General features: G+C 43.5%; 3 protein-coding genes across 5 annotated transcripts; 1 reads left to right on the top strand and 2 right to left on the bottom strand.

Annotated features, from left to right (window-relative positions):
• The first annotated feature begins 1,112 nt into the window (after window positions 1–1,112).
• Window positions 1,113–3,322, top strand: LOC137197556 (double homeobox protein 4-like protein 2). Its single transcript, XM_067611052.1, has 3 exons — window positions 1,113–1,134; window positions 1,769–1,953; window positions 2,501–3,322. Exons 1-3 carry the CDS (start codon window positions 1,113–1,115, stop codon window positions 3,227–3,229), a joined length of 936 nt encoding a protein of 311 aa, XP_067467153.1. The 3' UTR covers window positions 3,230–3,322.
• Window positions 3,323–5,445: 2,123 nt separating this feature from the next.
• On the bottom strand, window positions 5,446–7,242 carry LOC137197597 (uncharacterized). The gene is made up of 2 exons (XM_067611094.1): window positions 6,673–7,242; window positions 5,446–6,331 (listed from the first exon to the last, which is right to left on the bottom strand). The coding sequence occupies exons 1-2, from the start codon at window positions 7,240–7,242 to the stop codon at window positions 6,035–6,037; spliced, it is 867 nt and encodes a 288-aa protein (XP_067467195.1). The 3' UTR covers window positions 5,446–6,034.
• Window positions 7,243–8,108: 866 nt separating this feature from the next.
• On the bottom strand, window positions 8,109–15,117 carry LOC137197596 (uncharacterized). 3 transcript variants are annotated; one of them, XR_010931470.1, is made up of 5 exons: window positions 14,452–14,706; window positions 13,469–13,585; window positions 12,449–12,786; window positions 11,814–12,294; window positions 8,109–8,262 (listed from the first exon to the last, which is right to left on the bottom strand). XR_010931470.1 is itself a non-coding variant. In XM_067611093.1 (4 exons), the coding sequence occupies exons 1-4, from the start codon at window positions 14,458–14,460 to the stop codon at window positions 12,066–12,068; spliced, it is 693 nt and encodes a 230-aa protein (XP_067467194.1). In that variant the 5' UTR covers window positions 14,461–14,706; the 3' UTR covers window positions 11,144–12,065. The 3 variants fall into 3 exon arrangements, 1 of the variants encoding a protein (XP_067467194.1); XR_010931471.1 differs by lacking the exons at window positions 8,109–8,262; window positions 14,452–14,706 and adding an exon at window positions 14,717–15,117 and having other exon boundaries at window positions 11,144–12,294; XM_067611093.1 differs by lacking the exon at window positions 8,109–8,262 and having other exon boundaries at window positions 11,144–12,294.
• Window positions 15,118–23,232: the final 8,115 nt, after the last annotated feature.

Below are 23,232 nucleotides of genomic sequence, written 5' to 3'. Positions count from 1 at the left end.
TAAACCATTTGACAAGCTCACTTTGATGCTCACTGTAATGAGGCTGCTGTGTGGGACCAAATAGCTGTCCAATTAATCACTGAATAATTACCCACCTTTGTCTTTTCTCTTGTGATAGCAGGGAGCTGCCCTGCATATGAAAAGAAAACAGGAGCCGCTGATAGGCTTCAGCTCAGAATGCTGTTTTGTATTTTGCTAAGGCCTGTGAGTTAAATATTTCTTGAAGGCTATTGTCGGTTGATTAATGTTCAACAGTTTGCAAAGCCTCTAAAGTTTGTTTGTTAACACTAATCAGATGACTCCCAGTAGCCAAATTTGAATGAAGGGATAGCCTTGAAATATTAAGAAAGATATGTTTATAATGCTTAGGTGTCTTGTCTTTTCCCACTTCAGAATATCTGTACCCTTAAAAACACTGGCCTAATACATTGTGTATTAATATGCATTGTAACAATATATATTAATGACAAACCACAAAACTACAACCACTACAAAACACATTGAAACTATGCACGTCATTATTAAATAGAAGCAAAAAAGACACAAATCATGGATGTAGTTTAACAATGAAGATTAAAACAAAGTTTGTGAATGTGGGCCCTGCCTTTTATATTATCTGATATGTCACATGTTCAGCAGCACACACACAAAAAACCTAAACAAATATTCTCATGTATGAGTACTTGTCATCTTTGAGTTAAGTGGTATCGATGAGGCTAACGATCCTATACAGACTTTCTTTTGTCTCAGCCCAAATTGTTCTGTAGTGTGTCATATTTGCTGTTGACCTTGCCACCACTTTGATAGGGATCAGGTGATAACGGGGGAGATGGGGGGGGGGGGGGGGGGGGGGTAGAAGGGATCCTCTGCTCAGAGTACTTCTGTTGACCACCCATCCTCAAAGCAAAACGACACCCCACCCCGACACTCTGTTGTGGCTTTACCATGGCCTTCTGGGGTCTCAGGTGATCAATATATAAGGTACCCTGACCCAACCAGGAGACACACTCAGAGACTCCCAGTGAAGGAACACACTGCCATACTGTGAACTCTGTCACATCAGAAGTGCATTACAAAATCTATTTGTGAGCTTCATTCATTTAAGTGCTGCTATGTGGAAGGACTCCAGCAATGGTAAGACCTGCTTTATACTCTATAAGATTGAAAACAAGTAATTCTGCTTGTCAGTTTGCTTTGCTTTGTTCATAACCTGCAGCTATATGCTTTAGTTTTTGCAAACTCTTTAAATGACAGAGCTCTGGGTGAAATAGTTCAGTATGTGTTTAACTTGCTTACCGGGTGATGGTTTTACTGCACAGACAGGTAGTGTCAGGCACATTGCCAATAACAGAAAAGCCTCTTTAAAATGATTTGCAGATCCTTGTATTAGGTTGTGTAAACATGTCGACACTACTTGCATGTCATATAATGTAAAACCTGCCACCTATAAAGCTAGAACCCCTTAAAGAATTTGCTAATATTAGAACAAGGGTCTGGTATAATCAGTGATAAAGACATACATGCTTTGTTTTGTATACTTGATAGTACAGCATCAGAACCACGCAAACAGAAAAGGCAGTTAATTAAATCTATGACGGTAAATATTCAACATTCTGCATCTATGCATTGCATTAGTCAGGTTTACTGTTTCATAACAGCTGTAGAGGGAAGCCCGTAGAGCGACCAAGCAGAACTTAATGATTGAAATTGGGAAAGATGTGTTGTGGATCCCATCTGATGTAGAACCTGCTCTCTTCTCCTCCCTCAGATGATGCCAGGCCCGTTGGCTCCGGTGGCACCTCCTCTCGCAGTGCCAGCCGCAGGAAGAGGACCAGCTTCTCCAAAGAGCATGTGGAGCTCCTGCGCATCACCTTTGAGACTGACCCGTACCCTGGCATCAGCCTCAGAGAGAGCCTATCCCAGACCACGGGCCTTCCAGAGTCACGCATCCAGGTATGCAGTCGCCCCTGGCATCACATTTACTGAAAAAACCCTGTATCTTAGGAATAAATATGAAGATGAAATTAATGAATGGTTTTCAGTGAAATTGTAAGTTCAGATAAGTTTGAGGATTATCTTTATTTGGAGAATTGGATACTGATGTTCTTCCAAGATTAAATACACACAAATGTGCATGCTTTGCACATAAGTGTATAAGCAAACACACATGGTTGTGTGGTAAGGCATTTTGTACTGTGGTTTCTGATCATTAGAAGGGCTCTGTTTCCAAATGCATCCTGCATACAACTGTTGATAGCACTATCACTCTATCACTTGATTTCCCTATCTTTAAAGATGACACAAGCTGTTTTTATCGGGATCTTGTTTGAGGTGACAGATAGACTGTACAGCAGGCTCTGACAGCTGACATCTACTAGATCTGCTCTCCTCCTCCTACACTGGTGCCTGTTTGCCCAGAAGAATGATTAACAGAACAGAATGTGTTGTTTATCTGTCCTGATTCAAATCTAAACTCCTCTTTTCTGTCTTTCCTGTCCAGGTGTGGTTTCAGAACAGAAGAGCTCGCACCCTGAAGTGCAAAGGAGCCAAGAAAGCGCTATGGCAGACTGAGAGCCCAGTCCAGGATGCTCTACCTTCACCCCATACTGGAGCCAGGGGCCCTCAGGCTGGCTCAGTCCCTCAGGGTCCCCCACCGGCCTACCCAACCCAGGTGAAGGAGGAGATGGAGGAGGCCTGCTTCTATGGACAGTGTCCTCCAGCCTATTCCACTATTGAGGAGCGTGGCCACTATGGCTCCATGTATGGGCTCCAGCAGGGCAGCCCACCCTTGAGGGGCTACTGGTCCCAGCCAGGCAGCCAAACATCCCCTGTCACGCCGCTGTGGTGCCACTCTCCCATGGAAGTGAGAAACTACAACTCAAGCTCCAACCAGGCAGCAGGCTTCATGTATCCTGGATCAGCAGAGCAGCAGATCTACATGCCTTGCTCCACCTCCCACTCCTCCACCCCGGACACCCCTGATTCTGGATATTGGGATACCAGTCTCGAAAACAGCCCTCCACTAGAAGGTCAGTACTGGCAAATGGAGGATTCGTGGAGCGGGGCTGCTCTGGAAGGATGCAGGGAGTCCGGACATCTGACGCTGGTCCAGCACGCCCCCCTGCCTGAGCTATCCCTGCAGGAAATTCTGGGGGAGCTGGATGAGGACTGGCTGGGAGGAGAGGGTCTGGGCAGCCATGCTACTGAGGAGAAAATGGCTTTCTGCTGACAACTCTGTGATAAAGGATTACAGGACAGTTAGAAATCATATTTAATATTTTGATTTTTGTCATTTCAGTATTGCTTCAGAGATGTGTACATAAAAAACACCACAAGGACTTTGCAGCAGTATTGGAAATGGGATCAACACTGTGAAGATCCTACAGCCCTAAATAATGTTTTTATCATCTCAAATTGACAACAGTTTGGTTAATGTATTTATTCATCTATTCAGTATTTATAACCTCTATTTATGATTTTCTACACTTTTATACAAATAAATCAGTAGTAATAAAGCATAAAATACTTTTCGTTTGCTTTTTTTCATGCAAGAACTTACTTAATTTACAAGCATGAAGATTTGGCACTGTTAACGTCAACAGAGCCAGTTATTGCGTGGATTCTTCTGTTGTCCAGGTGTGACAAATTTTCTATGAAGCTTGGAGGGAAAGTAGGTCATGAACTACAACCAGTAGATGGCACTTGTGAGTTGGGGGAAGGAAGAGAAGCAACAGATTTCTTTCTGCCCTAAACCTGTGCCTTCTGTGGGGATACAAGGTCTAATATGAAGAAATCATTTTCAAAATGAAAGGATTCTCATTTAGAAAAATAAAATTTAAGATTTTCTGTCAGTTATAAAGAAACATATCTTCTTTTAATATAATGAAATGATTTCCATATATTCTGGCATAACAGTAAAACCTTGTCTTAAATATTAAAAAGTTACTTTTATCTGAAATCCCTCAGAAACATTCAAATTATATTTTGTAATAGGACACATTGGCCTCAACGTATTTTACCCCAACAGCAGGAGTATTTTAAGTATTATGTCAAAATTTGATAGTTATCAAACCCTGAAACTGACAAAATATTATCTGTTATCGGACAGGTCAATGAAACTCGATTGCTCAACTGACGTTACACACACACACACCATGGACCCATCACTCCTCTGGACTTACATGAAAACACTCTCTCATCATTCTATATGAAAAATTGGTAATAGCCTATGGTGAGATAAAGGAAATATTGAATGGGCAAAACAGGGGATATAAAGATGATTAAGTGCTTGCCAAGACAAAAGGGACTAAAAATTGTTAAATAAAGCCTTTTACCACATTTTGCTACTACTCCATGGTGCTAGCATTCAAAAGTTGAAGTAATTTTGTAATTTTACACCTATGAAAAAGGCCACTCTTTTGACCATCAGATTATCCGCTGTAGGCCTATCTGATGGGTGAATTAAACTGTCAGGTCGAGATGAAAGAATGTATCTCATCTTTTTACCATTTACCAATAGCCCAGTGTGTCAGCCTTTCAGTATTTTTCTCCTGATCTGATGACCCCAACACATATTTCTTTATCAAACATGCAATGGGAAAATCCCAAGACAGTACACAGGATGTTAGGCTTGAGGCTTGACACTGTTTCCAGCAACAGTGAAATGTGCTTATATTGTTTATACTGTTTTGGTCCTCCTGCCTTCATCCTCAACATGAGAGGATGGGTGTTGTCCTTTTGTTAGTGTCTGGCGTAGGTTCCTTTTCCCAGTAAAAACACACAATAGGCCTGGACACAGGAGGGAACGCAGCTCCTCAACCTGTGTACTCACTAAAGATAGCTCAGCAGAGGAAATGTCGCAGACTGCCGGCGTCTGACGTGTGTCGACAGGTGTTCAACCACACATGATGCTCAATAAATGACGCAAACAGCTAGGAGTGTAAAGGATACTGGCAATAAACCAAAGTAGGATTTGATTGATTTGGGGCTAACCTTGAACCTAGAACCCTGTGTTTTTCCAAAATGTTATTCTTTGGAGGATGGAAAAGTTTGAGTAATGGATGGCAAAGTGATGGCAAAATTAATTTTTAATTTATCAGTAGATCAGTATAGCCTTCAGAAAACCAGAATACAATGATTATTTCACCTTAAAGTGGCTATAATCAATATAGCTGTATGGAGAACATCTACAGCTACAATACTAACTACAAAACATCTGGATTTGGTCATGAATTCTGAGTCTTATCTCTGTATATTTGTCATAGCAGAACATGTCTTTAGTTTTGTCTTTACACTTGTCAATTACTCTCTGTTCATTTCCTCCAGTTTGGGATGGGACATAGACCCTGCCTATGAGATAAATGTTTGGCTCACTTCGACTTACTTTTCAACCATTAAAATCTTCAGAAATAAAGAAATGGATACATAACATAATAAAAGCTTGGCAATCTTTTATTGTAGTAATATTGCACACTGACATCCCTCTGAATTTTTAGATCATGTTGGTCAATTGTTGTCATAATGTTCAGATTATAGCAATGACAAAAAATCATTTTACACTGAAAATACAGCAGGCATTTTATCTTTGAATTGGAATATGAAACACATGAAAAAAACATTAAAATTAGTCATATGTGCAAGAAACTCTGAATAACTGAATAAGTAGAAATGGCATCATTAAGTAGGGGTCTAATAATGAATGAGGCAAATTCATTTCAGTACAATTAAAGAAATTACTGTAAAGTGCATTTAAGTGCCGGAGGTCCATTTTTAACAATATGCAATTCCCTTAAGGTACCTTCCCTGAGATAGAATGAAAATTCTCTACATATTTAATTACAAAAAATACTGAGTTTGTTTTGATATTTCCAAAAAATCTGTAGTCAAACACTTACAACATTTGCCAAAGCAGTAAACATGACATAAATACTCGTTTTTGTTTTTGTGGTTTTAACTTCCCAAATGTTCAAACATCATTTTAGCTACAACAGGGCTCAGTCATGGATAAATCATATGTTTTTAGTCACTGTATTAATCAAACTATAGCCCGGTTCCTGATATTGGGGCTGCAGGTTACTGATAGAGACTGCAGGCAGTGGCTGGAGGAGCAGATGGTTACTGTGAGCTGGAGGAGGATGGTTCTGTGGATGACTGTAAGAAGCTGTTGGTGGAGTTTGGCAGAAGTTTCAGGTGGAGTGGGGCTCTTCAGCTTTCTAGCAGAGGAAGTTGGTGTAGGTTCTGGCTGCAGCTGTCTCTCAGAATCTGCAGGAGGGGGCAGCAGTACAGGTAGCTTGCAGAAACTGGAGGCTGGAGGTGGAGGTTTGGGCTGTATCTGCAAGTGGAGGATTAAGATTAATTCTATTATTATCTCAGAGGGAAACTGGTTTGCAGTGTGTGCACAAAACCCAACATACCCAATAAAAAACATTCACACTAAAATAGAAAGAGAAACAATCGATAGTAATCCAAGAAATAGTCCACACATGGCATAAATCCTCTGTTAAAATACAGAGAAAACTACTCAGTACCGTCTAGCAATGCTCATGATGTACAAAGGGTCAATGTGAGAAGACACAATGTAACAGAAATATGCACAAAACAATACTTTCTACTGTGCAGCACTAACTACAGTACTGCTGTGAGTACTGAGTTTTATGTGAAAGACATACACACCTGATGTAGGTGTAGGTGGAGATTCAGACTGCAGCTCTCTGCCAGAACCTGCAGGTGAAGGGGTGTTGCAGGTTGCTGGCAGAGGCTGGAGGCTAGGGTGGAGCTGTCTTTCACAATCTGCAGGTGGAGGAGGCGGTGCAGGCTGCTGGTAGATGTTTCAAAGAGGAACTGGAAATGTCTGTAAGTGGAGATTTGGACTATAGCTGTCTGCCAGAATCTGCAGGTGGTGGGGGTGGTGCAGGTTGCAGGCAAAGGCTGGAAGTTGGTGGTTAGAAGATGGAGGCTGGGCTGGACTTGAACTATCTGCAATAATCTGCAGATGGAGGATGCGGTGCAGGTTGCTGGCAGATGCTGTGGGTTGAGATTTGTGATGCATCTCTCTGCAAGAATCTGCAGGTGGAGGCGGCAGTGCAGGTTGCTGGCAGAGGAGGTGGTGGAGACTGGAGGTTGGGGGCTGAGGCTTGGAAGTGGAGGTTTGGGCTGGAGCTGTTTGTCATAATCTGCAGATGGAAGCAGATGATTCAGAGATGAGCTGGGAGCATCTGTAGGTGGAGGTTGAGGTTGCAGCATTCTGCCACAACTTGCAGGTGGAGGAGGTGGTGCAGGTCGCTGGTAGAGGCTGCTGCTGAAGGTTCAGGCTGCAGCCTCTGCCAGCAATCTGCATACCCCCTCCACTTGCAGGTTCTGGCAGCTTGCTGCAGCCTTAGCCTCCACCTGCAGCCTCTACCAGATATCTGCATCGCCGCATACACCTGCAGATTCTGCCAGACAACTGCAACCTGAACTGCAGCCTCCACCTGTAGCCTCTGGCAGAGGCTACAGGTGGAGGCTGCAGGTGGAGGTTCGGGTTGTAGTTGTCTGCCAGAATCTACAGGTGGAGGTGGTGTGCAGATTGCTGGAAGAGGCTGTAGGTGGAGGCCTGGGCTGCAGCTGTCTGCCAGAATCTGCAGGTGGAGGCGATGTGCAGATTACTGGCAGAGGCTGCAGGTGGAGGTTCGGGTTGCAGTTGTCTGCCAGAATCTACAGGTGGAGGTGGCGGTGCAGATTGCAGGCAGAGGCTGCAGGTGGAGGTTCGGGTTGCAGCTGTCTGCCAGAATCTACAGGTGGAGGTGGTGTGCAGATTGCTGGCAGAGGCTGTAGGTGGAGGCCTGGGCTGCAGCTGTCTGCCAGAATCTGCAGGTGGAGGCGATGTGCAGATTACTGGCAGAGGCTGCAGGTGGAGGTTCGGGTTGCAGTTGTCTGCCAGAATCTACAGGTGGAGGTGGCGGTGCAGATTGCAGGCAGAGGCTGCAGGTGGAGGTTCGGGTTGCAGCTGTCTGCCAGAATCTACAGGTGGAGGCGGCGGCTGTACATTGCTGGCAGAGGCTGTAGGTGGAGGCCTGGGCTGCAGCTGTCTGCCAGAATCTGCAGGTGGAGGCGATGTGCAGATTACTGGCAGAGGCTGCAGGTGGAGGCTCGGGTTGCAGTTGTCTGCCAGAATCTACAGGTGGAGGCGGCAGTGCAGGTTGCTGGCAGAGGAGGTGGTGGAGACTGGAGGTTGGGGGCTGAGGCTTGGAAGTGGAGGTTTGGGCTGGAGCTGTTTGTCATAATCTGCAGATGGAAGCAGATGATTCAGAGATGAGCTGGAAGCATCTGTAGGTGGAGGTTGAGGTTGCAGCATTCTGCCACAACTTGCAGGTGGAGGAGGTGGTGCAGGTCGCTGGTAGAGGCTGCTGCTGAAGGTTCAGGCTGCAGCCTCTGCCAGCAATCTGCATACCCCCTCCACTTGCAGGTTCTGGCAGCTTGCTGCAGCCTTAGCCTCCAACTGCAGCCTCTACCAGATATCTGCATCGCCGCATACACCTGCAGATTCTGCCAGACAACTGCAACCCGAACTGCAGCCTCCACCTGTAGCCTCTGGCAGAGGCTACAGGTGGAGGCTGCAGGTGGAGGTTCGGGTTGTAGTTGTCTGCCAGAATCTACAGGTGGAGGTGGTGTGCAGATTGCTGGCAGAGGCTGTAGGTGGAGGCCTGGGCTGCAGCTGTCTGCCAGAATCTGCAGGTGGAGGCGATGTGCAGATTACTGGCAGAGGCTGCAGGTGGAGGTTCGGGTTGCAGTTGTCTGCCAGAATCTACAGGTGGAGGTGGCGGTGCAGATTGCAGGCAGAGGCTGCAGGTGGAGGTTCGGGTTGCAGCTGTCTGCCAGAATCTACAGGTGGAGGCGGCGGCTGTACATTGCTGGCAGAGGCTGTAGGTGGAGGCCTGGGCTGCAGCTGTCTGCCAGAATCTGCAGGTGGAGGCGATTTGCAGATTACTGGCAGAGGCTGCAGGTGGAGGCTCGGGTTGCAGTTGTCTGCCAGAATCTACAGGTGGAGGCGGCAGCTGTACATTGCTGGCAGAGGCTGCAGGTAGAGGTTCGTGTTGTAGTCGATTGCCAGAATCTGCAGGTGGAGGCGATGTGAAGATTACTGGCAGAGGCTGCAGGTGGAGGCCTGGGCTGCAGCTGTCTGCCAGAATCTGCAGGTGGAGGCGATGTGCAGATTACTGGCAGAGGCTGCAGGTGGAGGTTCGGGTTGCAGTTGTCTGCCAGAATCTGCAGGTGGAGGCAATGTGCAGATTACTGGCAGAGGCTGCAGGTGGAGGTTCGGGTTGCAGTTGTCTGCCAGAATCTGCAGGTGGAGGCGATGTGCAGATTACTGGCAGAGGCTGCAGGTGGAGGTTCGGGTTGCAGTTGTCTGCCAGAATCTACAGGTGGAGGCGGCAGCTGTACATTGCTGGCAGAGGCTGCAGGTAGAGGTTCGTGTTGTAGTCGATTGCCAGAATCTGCAGGTGGAGGCGATGTGCAGATTACTGGCAGAGGCTGCAGGTGGAGGCCTGGGCTGCAGCTGTCTGCCAGAATCTACAGGTGGAGGTGGCGGTGCAGATTGCAGGCAGAGGCTGCAGGTGGAGGTTCGGGTTGCAGCTGTCTGCCAGAATCTACAGGTGGAGGCGATGTGCAGATTACTGGCAGAGGCTGCAGGTGGAGGTTCGGGTTGCAGTTGTCTGCCAGAATCTGCAGGTGGAGGCGATGTGCAGATTACTGGCAGAGGCTGCAGGTGGAGGTTCGGGTTGCAGTTGTCTGCCAGAATCTACAGGTGGAGGTGGCGGTGCAGATTGCAGGCAGAGGCTGCAGGTGGAGGTTCGGGTTGCAGCTGTCTGCCAGAATCTACAGGTGGAGGCGGCGGCTGTACATTGCTGGCAGAGGCTGTAGGTGGAGGCCTGGGCTGCAGCTGTCTGCCAGAATCTGCAGGTGGAGGCGATTTGCAGATTACTGGCAGAGGCTGCAGGTGGAGGCTCGGGTTGCAGTTGTCTGCCAGAATCTACAGGTGGAGGCGGCAGCTGTACATTGCTGGCAGAGGCTGCAGGTAGAGGTTCGTGTTGTAGTCGATTGCCAGAATCTGCAGGTGGAGGCGATGTGAAGATTACTGGCAGAGGCTGCAGGTGGAGGCCTGGGCTGCAGCTGTCTGCCAGAATCTGCAGGTGGAGGCGATGTGCAGATTACTGGCAGAGGCTGCAGGTGGAGGTTCGGGTTGCAGTTGTCTGCCAGAATCTGCAGGTGGAGGCAATGTGCAGATTACTGGCAGAGGCTGCAGGTGGAGGTTCGGGTTGCAGTTGTCTGCCAGAATCTGCAGGTGGAGGCGATGTGCAGATTACTGGCAGAGGCTGCAGGTGGAGGTTCGGGTTACAGTTGTCTGCCAGAATCTACAGGTGGAGGCGGCAGCTGTACATTGCTGGCAGAGGCTGCAGGTAGAGGTTCGTGTTGTAGTCGATTGCCAGAATCTGCAGGTGGAGGCGATGTGCAGATTACTGGCAGAGGCTGCAGGTGGAGGCCTGGGCTGCAGCTGTCTGCCAGAATCTGCAGGTGGAGGCGATGTGCAGATTACTGGCAGAGGCTGCAGGTGGAGGTTCGGGTTGCAGTTGTCTGCCAGAATCTGCAGGTGGAGGCGATGTGCAGATTACTGGCAGAGGCTGCAGGTGGAGGTTCGGGTTGCAGTTGTCTGCCAGAATCTACAGGTGGAGGTGGCGGTGCAGATTGCAGGCAGAGGCTGCAGGTGGAGGTTCGGGTTGCAGCTGTCTGCCAGAATCTACAGGTGGAGGCGGCGGCTGTACATTGCTGGCAGAGGCTGTAGGTGGAGGCCTGGGCTGCAGCTGTCTGCCAGAATCTACAGGTGGATGCGGCGGCTGTACATTGCTGGCAGAGTCTGTAGGTGGAGGCCTGGGCTGCAGCTGTCTGCCAGAATCTGCAGGTGGAGGCGATGTGCAGATTACTGGCAGAGGCTGCAGGTGGAGGTTCGGGTTGCAGTTGTCTGCCAGAATCTACAGGTGGAGGTGGCGGTGCAGATTGCAGGCAGAGGCTGCAGGTGGAGGTTCGGGTTGCAGTTGTCTGCCAGAATCTACAGGTGGAGACGATGTGCAGATTACTGGCAGAGGCTGCAGGTGGAGGTTCGGGTTGCAGTTGTCTGCCAGAATCTACAGGTGGAGACGATGTGCAGATTACTGGCAGAGGCTGCAGGTGGAGGTTCGGGTTGCAGTTGTTTGCCAGAATCTACAGGTGGAGGCGGCAACTGTACATCGCTGGCAGAGGCTATAGGTGGAGGCCCGGGCTGCAGCTGTCTGCCAGAATCTGCAGGTGGAGGCGATGTGCAGATTGCTGGCAGAGGCTGCAGGTGGAGGTTCGGGTTGCAGTTGTCTGCCAGAATCTACAGGTGGAGGTGGTGGTGCAGATTGCAGGCAGAGGCTGCAGGTGGAGGTTCAGGTTGCAGTTGTCTGCCAGAATCTACAGGTGGAGGTGGCGGCTGCAGGTTGCTGGCAGAGGCTGCAGGTGGAGATTCGGGTTATAGCAGTCTACCAGAATCTGCAGGTGGAGGCGACGGCTACAGTTTTCTGGCAGAAACTGCAGGTGGAGGTTCAGGTCGTTGTTGTTGTTTGGAATTTGTCTGTAAAACATTTTAGGTGGAGCACGTGTAAGCAGCTATCTGCTTTCTGCAGGTGGAGGCTAGGACAGCAGATGGCTGGTATCAGTTGGAGGCACAGTTAGATCTGATGGAGGCTGAAACAGGCTACTGGTGGAGGGCAAAACAGAGCACTTCAGGTGGTTTACGGAAGATGTAGGTGGAGGTGTACTTTCTGTAATCTGCAGGTGGAGCTTCAGGCTGCAGGTGGATGGTAGAGCATGCAGGTGGAGGCTGCAACAGCAGAGGTTGGATGTGTAGTTGGCTGGAAAAAAGTTCAGACAGAAGCTGCATTTACTGATGAAACAACACAATTCTACCTGTTAAAAAGACTTAAAACTAAATATGATTTACAGATTTGATCTTATTGAACTATTCTAATGTCTTTAACTATTTACACATTACTGATACTGTCAGTTCAGTTTCAGTTCTTAGCTCTTTTTCTTGGTGGCTGCTCAGGCTTTGGTTCTAATGAAATATCTACATCATGAAGGGGAGGATAGACTCCAACCCCATATGATACATCAACATTCACAAGCCCGTCCTCATTGGCTGAGGTCGTAAACGTGGGACGATTCAGTCTCTCCCACAGCTTTTGCTTGATACGACGGCCAAGCTCCAAACTGTATGGACGCGGCCGGCCATTCTTGTATCTGTGAGGAGTGAAAGAAGCAAACATTTAATAATCACAATATGTGGGATTAAAAAGTTTTTATATATTGAAAAAAATGACCAATAGATTTTTAAGTGATAATAAAAATGTGACATGATTTGTTTGAAAAATATTTAGATTTTTCACAAACATACGTCAGCATGTCATCAACCACTTCATGGTAGATCTGCTGGTACTCTTCTACTGAGCGGTTGTGTATCTTCAGAGGGCTGTCAGCTTGCAGGGGAGCAGTGGAGGGCCGGGGGCTGCCGGGGGCCACATTTGAGACCACTGGCAGGTCGGCAGGTGGGATGGCAGACCGAGGGACCAAATTCAGTAACCCTGGAATGTCAGCAGCCGGGCTTGAGGGCTCAGGAGTGGGAGCCAATACCTCTGGGGGTTCAACAGAAGGTTTGGAAGGACGGGCCACGGAGGTCCGCTTCCTCTTCCGGGGACGTTTGGCAGTAGTAGCAGATTGCTGGTGTTTCTGCTCCTGAGGAAGTTCAGCAGAGGATAATTTTTCAGTCTCACAAGAGAAAAATCTGCGTTAGATGCACTGATCAAGTAAAAAACGTTCACAATTTAACAGGGCTTTAGAAGAACAGCCCTTAGTTTATTCAAGTCTGGATACAAGATGCAATTTAATTTCAAGGAAAATAATGTCACAGAGTAAAGCTGTGAATTGGCACAGCTTGATGGGAACTAAGTCAAGTGAAAAGTAAGTCCAGTATGCAGTGCAATAAAACTGTGCAGCAGCGGCTGTGTCCAAAATCATTCATTATTCACAATATAGTGAACATAGTGTGTTGTCTGATTCTGTATTTTGTGAGGATTCATATACCCTAAACAGTCCAGTGAATATTATCATGGCCTAATTAAACCCTAAATAGTGAACTCAAATTATCCCACAATGCGACTTAAAAAGTTAATGTGGCACTGACCACTAATAAAACACATTATGTTCAGTACTTCATGTGACATGAACAGTGTCCAATTGTTTTATCTGACAACAAGATAGTGTTCAGTTCTACAATTGGCTGCAGATAGTTGATGACAGTCAGCAAGTTAGAGTGCTGTTAGAGAGACATTTTGATTTTCTACAATTCCTAAATAGTAAATGATGAAATGTTTTGTAAAGATTTTTTTAAAAAAAAAAGAAAATTCGGAAGTCTAACCTGGTCATCCCTGCAGCATGAACACTTGTTCCAGGCTGCAGGTTTCCTCGCAGCATCTGCCCGGCGTGCAGAGATTCTGCTGTCTCTCGAGACTTGCAGGGTGGTGGGAACATCACACTGCAACAATACACACATGTTAGAAGGAGGCCCCACAAGTGCAGTAAATGCAACAAATGACACTGAATAATGTGAATTTCATTTCACCATTTCTGCAAAAATTTGAACTTTCCCCTTCAAAATGGGGGAAAGTTCCATTCCCTAATATTTGCCCATAAACAGACCAGGAGACCCCAGAGAAAACATTATCTGCTGTCTCTGTGCAGTGTGTACCCTTTTTCTGTGCTGGAATATTACCTGGCTGCAGATTTTGTGTGGTAACCTGAATACATGTATTTAATTAAGACTAAAGTACAAAAATTAAATAGTGAAGGTCTTAAAGCTCATTTTGACACAGGGGTCCTCTTCAGGACAGAGCCTTATATCAATGTGTTGCCTACTGTCTGAAAATATAATATCACATATCTGCTGGGTATTATATACTAACTTCAAATACTCCAGTGTTGCACTTAAATTCACAACATCAACATGTATCCCTTCAGCTGGGAGCTTGGTGATATCTTAGTAAATATATTAAATAATGACATTATTGTCAGTAAGGCCGTGATTTAGTTATTTTATGCGCATCTTTGGTCATTTTTTTTATGAATATACAGTATAAATGGAGCTGGTACAGTCCAGTACTGACAATGTGCATCACTGCAGTAAAATAACAGGCACATGTGCAGGTGCTTCATTTCCCTGTAATTCATTAGTTAATCTGAATTTCTCCTTCAACATATTGTTTTTACCATGTGACCCTGGGTTGGGGGAGTGTTCGTGTCAAAGTCTTTATATAAAACATCAGTGACATTTGAGGGCTCTGAAAGTCTCGACGGTAAAATACATTGAAAACACCATAGACTTTCAAAGTGTTCAAATCTCACATTTTCCATGATGGAAGTTTGTTTTTTCTCTCTCGTCAGTTTCAGTGAGTCTTTAGTCCTTAACAGGATGTAAGAAGTCCTCAGCAGAAGCGTTTATTTGCAAGAAATCGTCGAGTGAAAGTTGTGAAAACTTTTCTTGACCGTTAGGTTTTGTTGAGGTTTAAATGATGATCATATAGAATTGATGCGCCTGGAGACAAACATAGCAACCATGGAATCCTCGGCGTCCATTTTGTGCACGACTGTTTTTACAGTCACATCTCACCTCTGTGATCTAAAGTTTCATCCAATCAACCTGCAAAAGGACTGAAATTAAATCCACATCTAACTATGAAGAAATGTTTAGCTCTGACTGCGTCCTCAGTCATTCAGTTTGTTTCGGTCTTTATATAAACAGCTTCTTATAGAAGAGACTGTATCTGCAGGCTTTTGAAACATTTTGACTAATAAACTACAAGCTCATTTATAAATAACTTTTCAGATGGTATTTTTATTTTCAGTCTATATCTCAGATTTGCCATGCAGCAGCAGCGAGATCAATATGTGCGTCTCCAAATTTAGAGTGTGCATTTTACGCACGTGGCACAGCAGCGGTAATTTAATTAATTATTGAAATCTTTCTACATGGCGACAGGATCAGTCAGGGTCTAACTGTCATTCAGGGCTTTCAGGGATAACTTCAGGGCTTTAGCTGTTAAACACAGACCCCAGGTTTGTCCAGTAAAACATTTGGAACATAGAAGACGTCCTCTTATCCTTACAGTAGATAACAACAAAATGTGATAGATAGACAGATAATAATGAAAAGATTTTATTGTACCATCAGTGAAACCATTCAATAACGGCATCTGTTGTCTCTGTAACAGATAAACCAAGCATCACAGATGCGCAGGAATTTCAGTGATTGCTAAAATATAAATTAAACTCAATAAAATATATCGTGTGCCATCATAATTGGGTTGTTGTATTATTGTGGTTTGAGACGTCACGGTGCTTCACAGAGCTAATATAATTTTCCCCCACACACAACATTGAAGACAATGAGTAAAACATAAACTGAGATGATTTTTAATTGTTTTGACTTTTTATTTGTGGACTCTTTTGGCACTCTCTGATCTCTCTGCTAAATATTGTGAAAATCTTTCACTGTGTGAGCGTCACTGCCCTGAGTCTTCCCTGCCAACTCGCCCCCAGCTTCTTTAAATGGAGCGTCCAGTTCCTCTGTCAGCTGAAACAACCAAACATTAAAAAGGTTAAGTGGACAAACATGGAGATGGTGTAATCTGATTTATGAGTGTATCAGGACATCATACAGTGTCTGAACTTTTGCCCTCTGGTCATCCTGTAGGGCTGTATCTACTACAAACCATAACATGTACTATAACATGACATGACATAGTAGTTGTTGCTTTTGTTTTTTCAGGTAGTATCAAATTAATATTGATATCTGCTCATTTATTATATACTTTTCAGAGGGTATTTTCATTTTCACTCAATCTATATCTCAGATTTGCCATGCAGCAGCGAGATCGATAGGTGCGTCTCCAAATTGAGAGAGGTGTTGTGCGCATTTTACGCACGTGACACAGCCGCGATAACTTCATGAATCACTGAAATCTTTATACAAGGCGACAGGGTCAGTCAGGATCTAAATCTGACTGACTTTAAACGCTTTTGCTGTTACACACAAATTCCTGTAAACAAAGACTATTCAGAAGAAAACGGCAGTATTAGACGATTCTGAAATCCTAAGATTTCCTCCAATGCAACGTTTTTAAATTATTCCAGCCGCACAGCTGGGCAGAGATGTTATATTCTTGTAATATAATAAGAACCTGAAGATTAACTTGAGATGCAGCTCAGCACTGTGTGTCAAGTTTTCTAGTATTGTGTTTTGGTGAGGCAGATATTCAAACTTTGAAAGTTGAAAGTGTATAAGGGCTTAGAACAATATGGATGGAAGTACATGATGAAAAATATGATACAACACGCTCAACTCACAATAATAAAGCAGGGTGCTGAATCCTTAAAGTAGTGAAAATGAATAAGAAAGGCCAGGACAGCACACCTAGTTTACTTTTTTAAATTGCCACTTGGAAGTATATGATGGCCATTCATATGCTCTATTATGTCTCATAAGTTGTTGCAGCATTTTTTGGGTTGATACCATTTGTTACACAGATTTGGTGGAAATTTAACCATTTTTGACCACTTGAGAATTGATAAAAATGGTCAAAAATCCCTCTAAAGCACCACATTAAGACACCAAGACCTTGAGGAACACCATAGAAAGATTCATGCTGTGATTTGGTATCAAAAACTTTTGACATTTGGAGATTTCTGTAAACTGCATTTTTCAGCAATTGGATAGTGAGCACTTCATACCCCCTTATTGTCAATATACCTATGAAAGCCAGACATCCTTTGAAAGCTCTCGGTCTCTAGTTTGTAGTTGTAAAGTTTCATGAGGCTGTGATTACCCTAAAGGTCACAATAGGTCATTCTATACAGAGCAGTCAAGTTTCAAAAAATAGTATCACTACAATGACATGGCTACTATGGGGACTATCATCATCACATATGAATACAATTAGACTCATTGAATCCATAATACTCTCAGCTTTCCAGTCAGACCCAATTAGTGCAATTCCAAGACTGTTTAGGGACCCCAGTATGCAGAAATATTCAAATATACCATTTTTAGAATAGGCAAAAATAACACACTTATACTGCATACAAAAAACTGCATGGTTTTTGCCCAAATCTGCATTGGTCTGTAAAGGGAAGACTCATGGGTACATATAGAATCCATTTTTATTCAAATATCTTGAGGTGAGAGGTCAAGGAAACCCTTTGGAAATGGCCAAGCCAGTTTTTCCCTCACCAAAATTTAGCCTAACTTGCTTGGAGTGCTATTTATTCCCCTTCCCGACAAGCTAGCATGATATGGTTGGTACCAATGGATTCCTTAGGTCATCTAGTTTCATGTGATACCAGTATCATCACTTCACTCTAGCCTTTTAAACTGAGCCTGCTACAGCCTCTGAAAGACAGTAATGTCATCTGAGGACGCTGGTGTCCTAGTGGAGTTTAAGAGGACATACAACGGTGTATGTGAGAATGTAGAGGATATTCTAAATCAGTCATCTAATAATCTAATAAACGTCCTGTACCTCTGCTAGTGAGGTGTGGCCTACATAAATAGCATAAACACACCCACCCTGACAGCCACCATCAGCAACATGGACTATCTTTGCTACCTGTGACTGTACCTGCATAACATAGCATCCAGGTGAAACTGCAATACTGTATGCAGCTATACAGTGCAGTTCATAAGTATTTGAAAACTGACATTTTGTTGTTGTTTTGGCTCTGCAGCCCAGCACATTGGACTTAAAATGAAACAATGACTGAGATTAAAGCGCTGACTATCAACTTTCATTGTGTTGATGCCCATAGTGTGTGAGCTGTGCAGGGACTGCAGCCCTTTTTGTTACACAGTCTCTCAATTAAAGGACATTGTATGATTTTAAACACACAGCTAAAGCGACCAAATGTTTTTTTATGACCCAGCAGTGGACTGTTGTTTTTCTCTCATTCTATTATTGCCATTAATATTTTTTTCCCTTTTTGTCTTGGCACTCACCTCTATTATTATAAGCATTATTAATGTTGATTTGGCAATTATTGTTGTTGTTACTCCTTTTATTGTGATCGGTATCTCACTTCAATTCATTTTGTTTGGTATACTAAGCCAAGTATGACGTGATCCTCTAATAGTTCCAAATCTGTGTGAGTCAACCACTGAAATATATCATCCTCCATCAACCATTTAGATGTTGGTGTAAATGGGATCTTCTCTATTATGCACACTTTAAAGAAATATTTATGCTGCTAATCTGTGAAAGATGTGAAGTGTATCTCCTCATCTTGATCTTGTTACGGTCAGCAGTGATTGCACAATAGAAACATTTCCTCTAAAACTACACTCAATTACAGCAAATCCAGCACTCAACAAGCAGTACATAACATCATGCGCTGTATCATGTGTTTCAGGGTTACTAAATAATACATCAGTCCATCCCCTTCTCCCATCAGCCAGACATGTTGTCGTTCGCTTGTAATCAGCTGCAGATCATGTGATGACGGTTGTGTGTGTGTGTGTTTGTGGTTGGAGGTGTCTAGTGACACTTTGGCATGACCGACATGTCTGACATGCCCCACATTCCCCTGCAGACGTCTACATGAAGTCTCTGTCTCTGTCTGTCACGCACACACACACAGACACAGACACACGATCCAAAAAATGATTATCAAACTCCTTAGGCTGAACACGGATGGTGAGTTATTATTTGTAATTACATCCAAGCATACACACACACTTACTGTAACACATGCAAAGCAATAAAACAGTAAATTGTTTTTAAGGAATGCTCTCATTTTACTTCTGCTCACCACACACACACATACACACACACACACAGTGTTCACAGCCCCAGTGTTGAACAAACTGGGGGCAGACAGGCGTGTGAGTGATGGTCCTCAGCTGCTGGCAGTTCCAGAGGATGAAGCCTAGCCTTCACTAAAAATATGGCCTGTAATTTAACCAAACCCTCCCAGGGAGTCCACACCGGCTACACACTCTAATTTAGGAGCTCATCTGAGCTCTTTGTGATTGCACTGCGTCACTCTCTCCCGTCTACCGCCTCATCCTCAGTTTGCACGTCCAGACTGTGATTGATGTTGGTCAGTGACAAGGAGGAAGTGTGTGTGTGTGTGTATGCGCGCGTGTTTGTGTGTGTGTCTGTGTGTGTGCTCATACTATACAATCTAGAAGATAGTATCTGGAAACTGGATAGGAGACATGGGAGTCAGGAGCTCTTACATTTGTTTGCCTTTCCCAGAATAGAACAGCAAACTGCTTGCTGGCCAGACTGCAGTCCTCTGTAAATAGACTGATGTAAAACTATACTATTGAATATGTTTATTTTGATTCATATTCATTCAGAGTGCATAAAATACACATAAACACAATTTCATATTCATTCAAATGTCGTTGTCTCTATTGAGAATACACAAAGTGAAGAGAAATGTCTTGTGTTTACATGTTTTGTTTACAGGTGAATATGCTGAGATGCAGAATGCTGCAAACCAATATATTCTATTGAAGCTGCCACCTTTAAAGTTAGCTCCATACAGAAATAGATAGTTGATATTAAATGTCATCCACATGGGAAATAAGGTCAGCAGCTCACTAATGAATTCCTGGGCAGCAAAGTCTTTTGGTACCCTCCAGCACTAACCCACACTGCAGCAACCTAATACATAAACCATATACGCTGCACGAACACAACATGTGCCCTTCACCAAATGTCATTTAAAATAATACAAGATTTACATGGATAAATCCCTTCAGTAATATGATAGTAATGTTGTCATCATGCTGTGGCATAAGAGATTGAAAAAAACATATGGACCATAGATACAAAATTCAAAAAGCTCAATAAAATACAAAATTCTGCTTCATAAAAGGCTCCTCACTGTGAAGCAGGATTTAACCAAAGGTAAATGATCCCTATGGGCAAAGTTATGTTCAGGTACACTAACACTAGCCACACAAAGGTTTAATAGTCTCCTTGAAAGAAATAGGTTGCGCTTATTATGTGATTTAGGTGAGACTGAAGAATAAGTCCATTTCATGCTTTATCACTCATTATATGATGATGTAAGGATGACACTTTTCAATCAAATGGCCTTCATTTCTGATTAGTTCTTTTGGTTGGATGATTATAGGAGTTTACAACCATAGTGGTTCTGTAAATCTGTAATCCTAACTGTAAAGAAAACCATATAGTTAGATAGTTGAACCAAAGTATTGGACACAATGAAATTTTGACCCAATGATGGCACTATAGATGAAAAATTAGTTAACAAAGTCCATGAATGTCTGCAGCAAATTATGTGATAATCCATCCAACAGTTGACCATTTGAACCTGAATGACAAATGTCAACCTGTTGGTGGCACCAGTCAGTAGATTTCCAAAGTCTGAAGATTTCATTCTCTGGGGACCATGAATGTGTTTACCAAAATGTATGTATATGTTGAGATATTTCACTCAAAACAAAAATGAATAAACTACAGGTGAAATCACCAGATATGTGAAAACTTTGACCTACTGGTGGCACTAGATGAAGAGTCAGGGGATCACCAAAGTCATTAGGGTTCATCCTTTTAGTACCATGAATATCTCTACCAAATTTCTTGGCAAATAATCCATCTGATAGTTGTTGAGACATTTGACCAAAAACTTTGACATACAGGTGATGCTAGATAAAGCGGTGGGTTGGGTCACTAGTAGGGTTCATCCTCTGGGGACCATGAATGTTTGTAAAACATCTGTCGGTGGGCTGGGTACATTCATAGACTGTAAATCCCTTTAGGAATATAACATATCAGTACAGTAAAATATCATTTAGTGCAATAATGTCATGAAACCCCCCAAAATAGTAAAACAAACACACAGTCCATGTAGGCAAAAATGTAGAAAAGACCAAATGCAAACACACTTAATATAACCTGCTTTTAATTTGTGTGATAAAGTTTATCCACCTTTTAAATCCTAATATCCTCTTTTTATTTCACCTCAAGTAACTCCACAGATATTTTTCCACCCTGTTTGAAAACAAACAGACTCTGTGTCTGGTTGGTCAAGCACTTCAGCAACATTATGTCACACTGAGTAAAATATTCAGATCCTGAATACATTTTTTATGGTTACATGACCACATCAGACAAAATCTGACAAAATCTGTCTTATCATTTTAAAGACTCATCCTATTAATATTAATACCCATGTGGAATTAATAACTTTCGGATCTTGACTAGAATTTAAGATAAAGTGGGCTTGCATGACATCTTTTCACACAGCATAAGTGTAGATATGATTAGTGATAGACATGGCAAATGGTATCAGTGGTTAAACATGTCGTCATATATGTCAGAGTGAGTAGGATGAGCAATTAAAATGGAGGTATAGATATATACCTGCTCTTAAACCAGTGGTGGTTTATGTTGTGATGAGAACTGCCTGGGGTTATAGCTTACCTTTTATATTAAACAACACACTACTAGCTGTGGGAATGCTTGAGTGATATCGCAGTGATTGATGTTTGGAGTCTTTACATCATCCCTTTAGATCCCAGGATGCTGAGTTGTATCATTTCAGATGAAAGCCCCCCCTGTTGCTGGCCTGCCCAGCCCAGTACAGGGAGCAGTGTTTCCAATGCAACACCTTCAGTGGGAGTACTACATGTATGAGGTAATTGTTGTTTGGTCATGTGAGCTGCTGCAGCAGCTGTCAAATGTGATGATAGCAGGAGAATCCTCGGCCCCGCCCCCTGCAGCTGATTGGACAGCACACAGCCGTCTAGGGATCATCAACCAAGAGATCAGCCTATAGCAGGACACTGTAGGAGATGAGTTTAAGCCAGAAAGAGAAGGAAAGTGTGAAAAATTAGAACCAAAATATAAGTATTGCCACTATATTGAAATTATACAATAAACTGCTATTTTAATAAATATATAAATTCACATATATTGTATGAGTCTTAATTGCATTTTTCTCAGCTATTCTTCTTTTTTTAATGCTTGATTTTAACTTTTATTTTACTCATGTTACTCATGTTTTTATAGCTTTTCAAAGACCATGATGTGAAGAAGTCCAGTTTCCTGTCTGCTGTGGTTCCAAAGAGCTGATTATCATGTAGCTGGTGTTTCAGGGAAATGTGTTACATGATACAAGTTGTCATTGATACACAATATCTTGTTGATTCTGCTGACAGATAACTGCATGAAGATAGTGACTGAGTCATGATCAGAAAATGCATTAACATTAACATTAACATGTGCCAACACCGTGATTCAGACTAAACATGCCAGCAATTTATGACCACATGTCTGGTTTAAACAAACCAAAACTGTGTGTGATATGTAAGATATGTTTTACATCTTTAAAAGAAATGGGTAGTGAGTGAGTATCAGTAATACTATAACAGGTGACATGTTTTTTGCAGCTATTCAAGCATTTAGATTTTAACTGATAATAAAAGGAGAAATTTGGAGGATCCCATACTTGAATATTGAGGACCTATGAACAAATGTGTATTAAGAAGCAGAACTGTAATCGAAGATTTCATCCTTGCAAAATGTAATAATTTGTTTGGGATCCCCTGGAGCTTTCTTTGGGCCCCTGGAGTTCCCCTCACTTAAGGAACATTTGGCCAAGAGAGCAGACAGAGAAGCAGAGACAGGAAAATAATATGCATGTGTGCTCATTCCTTTCTATTTGTAGAGAGAGACTTGCTTCATTAAGATGGTTACGAGTACACTAACTCAAGGAGACAGCCCACACCTGGCCGACTGCACCACGGAGGTCAAATCTCTGTATCTCCCCTCCTTCTTCCACAAACACATATCTCCTCCCGTGGTGTCTCCATCTGCAGCTCCCTGGTCCCATCTCACATATCCCATCCATCCTAAACACATAGAGTAACACGCACACACAGATACAGTTGCACAGTGAGGAAAGATCACCTATTCATCTCCTCAACCACAAAGTCATGTGTACCTTAAATGTTTATGACTTAAGAGTCAGACTCAAGTTACAACACTGTAAACAAACGGGTGGTGTATATTGCATGTTACGCTGGAATCTATGGATAGGACAAATGCATGTCTAACTAAAGTGAAGGAATTTTGAGTGGCAGCTTATCTTTGGGCA

Source organism: Thunnus thynnus, chromosome 14 (genome assembly GCF_963924715.1).
Source record: "Thunnus thynnus chromosome 14, fThuThy2.1, whole genome shotgun sequence".
Taxonomy (NCBI): Eukaryota; Metazoa; Chordata; class Actinopteri; order Scombriformes; family Scombridae; genus Thunnus; species Thunnus thynnus.
Note: the sequence above shows the minus strand (reverse complement) of the source record. Positions and strands in the feature narration are given on the sequence as shown.

What these genes read in the sequence shown, in the direction of transcription:
- LOC137197556 (XM_067611052.1), top strand. Translation starts at nt 1,113, where the DNA reads ATGTGGAAGGACTCCAGCAATG. An exon ending in GTGGAAGGACTCCAGCAATG is followed by an intron (nt 1,135 to 1,768) that starts GTAAGACCTGCT and finishes CTCCTCCCTCAG; the next exon opens with ATGATGCCAGGCCCGTTGGC. An exon ending in TTCCAGAGTCACGCATCCAG is followed by an intron (nt 1,954 to 2,500) that starts GTATGCAGTCGC and finishes TTTCCTGTCCAG; the next exon opens with GTGTGGTTTCAGAACAGAAG.
- LOC137197597 (XM_067611094.1), bottom strand. Translation starts at nt 7,242, where the DNA reads ATGCTGCAACCTCAACCTCCACCTACAGATGCTCCCAGCTCATCTCTG. An exon ending in TCCACCTACACCTACATCAG is followed by an intron (nt 6,332 to 6,672) that starts GTGTGTATGTCT and finishes CTCCACTTGCAG; the next exon opens with ATACAGCCCAAACCTCCACC.
- LOC137197596 (XM_067611093.1), bottom strand. An exon ending in CATGCTGCAGGGATGACCAG is followed by an intron (nt 12,787 to 13,468) that starts GTTAGACTTCCG and finishes GAACTTCCTCAG; the next exon opens with GAGCAGAAACACCAGCAATC. An exon ending in GTGGTTGATGACATGCTGAC is followed by an intron (nt 12,295 to 12,448) that starts GTATGTTTGTGA and finishes CACTCCTCACAG; the next exon opens with ATACAAGAATGGCCGGCCGC.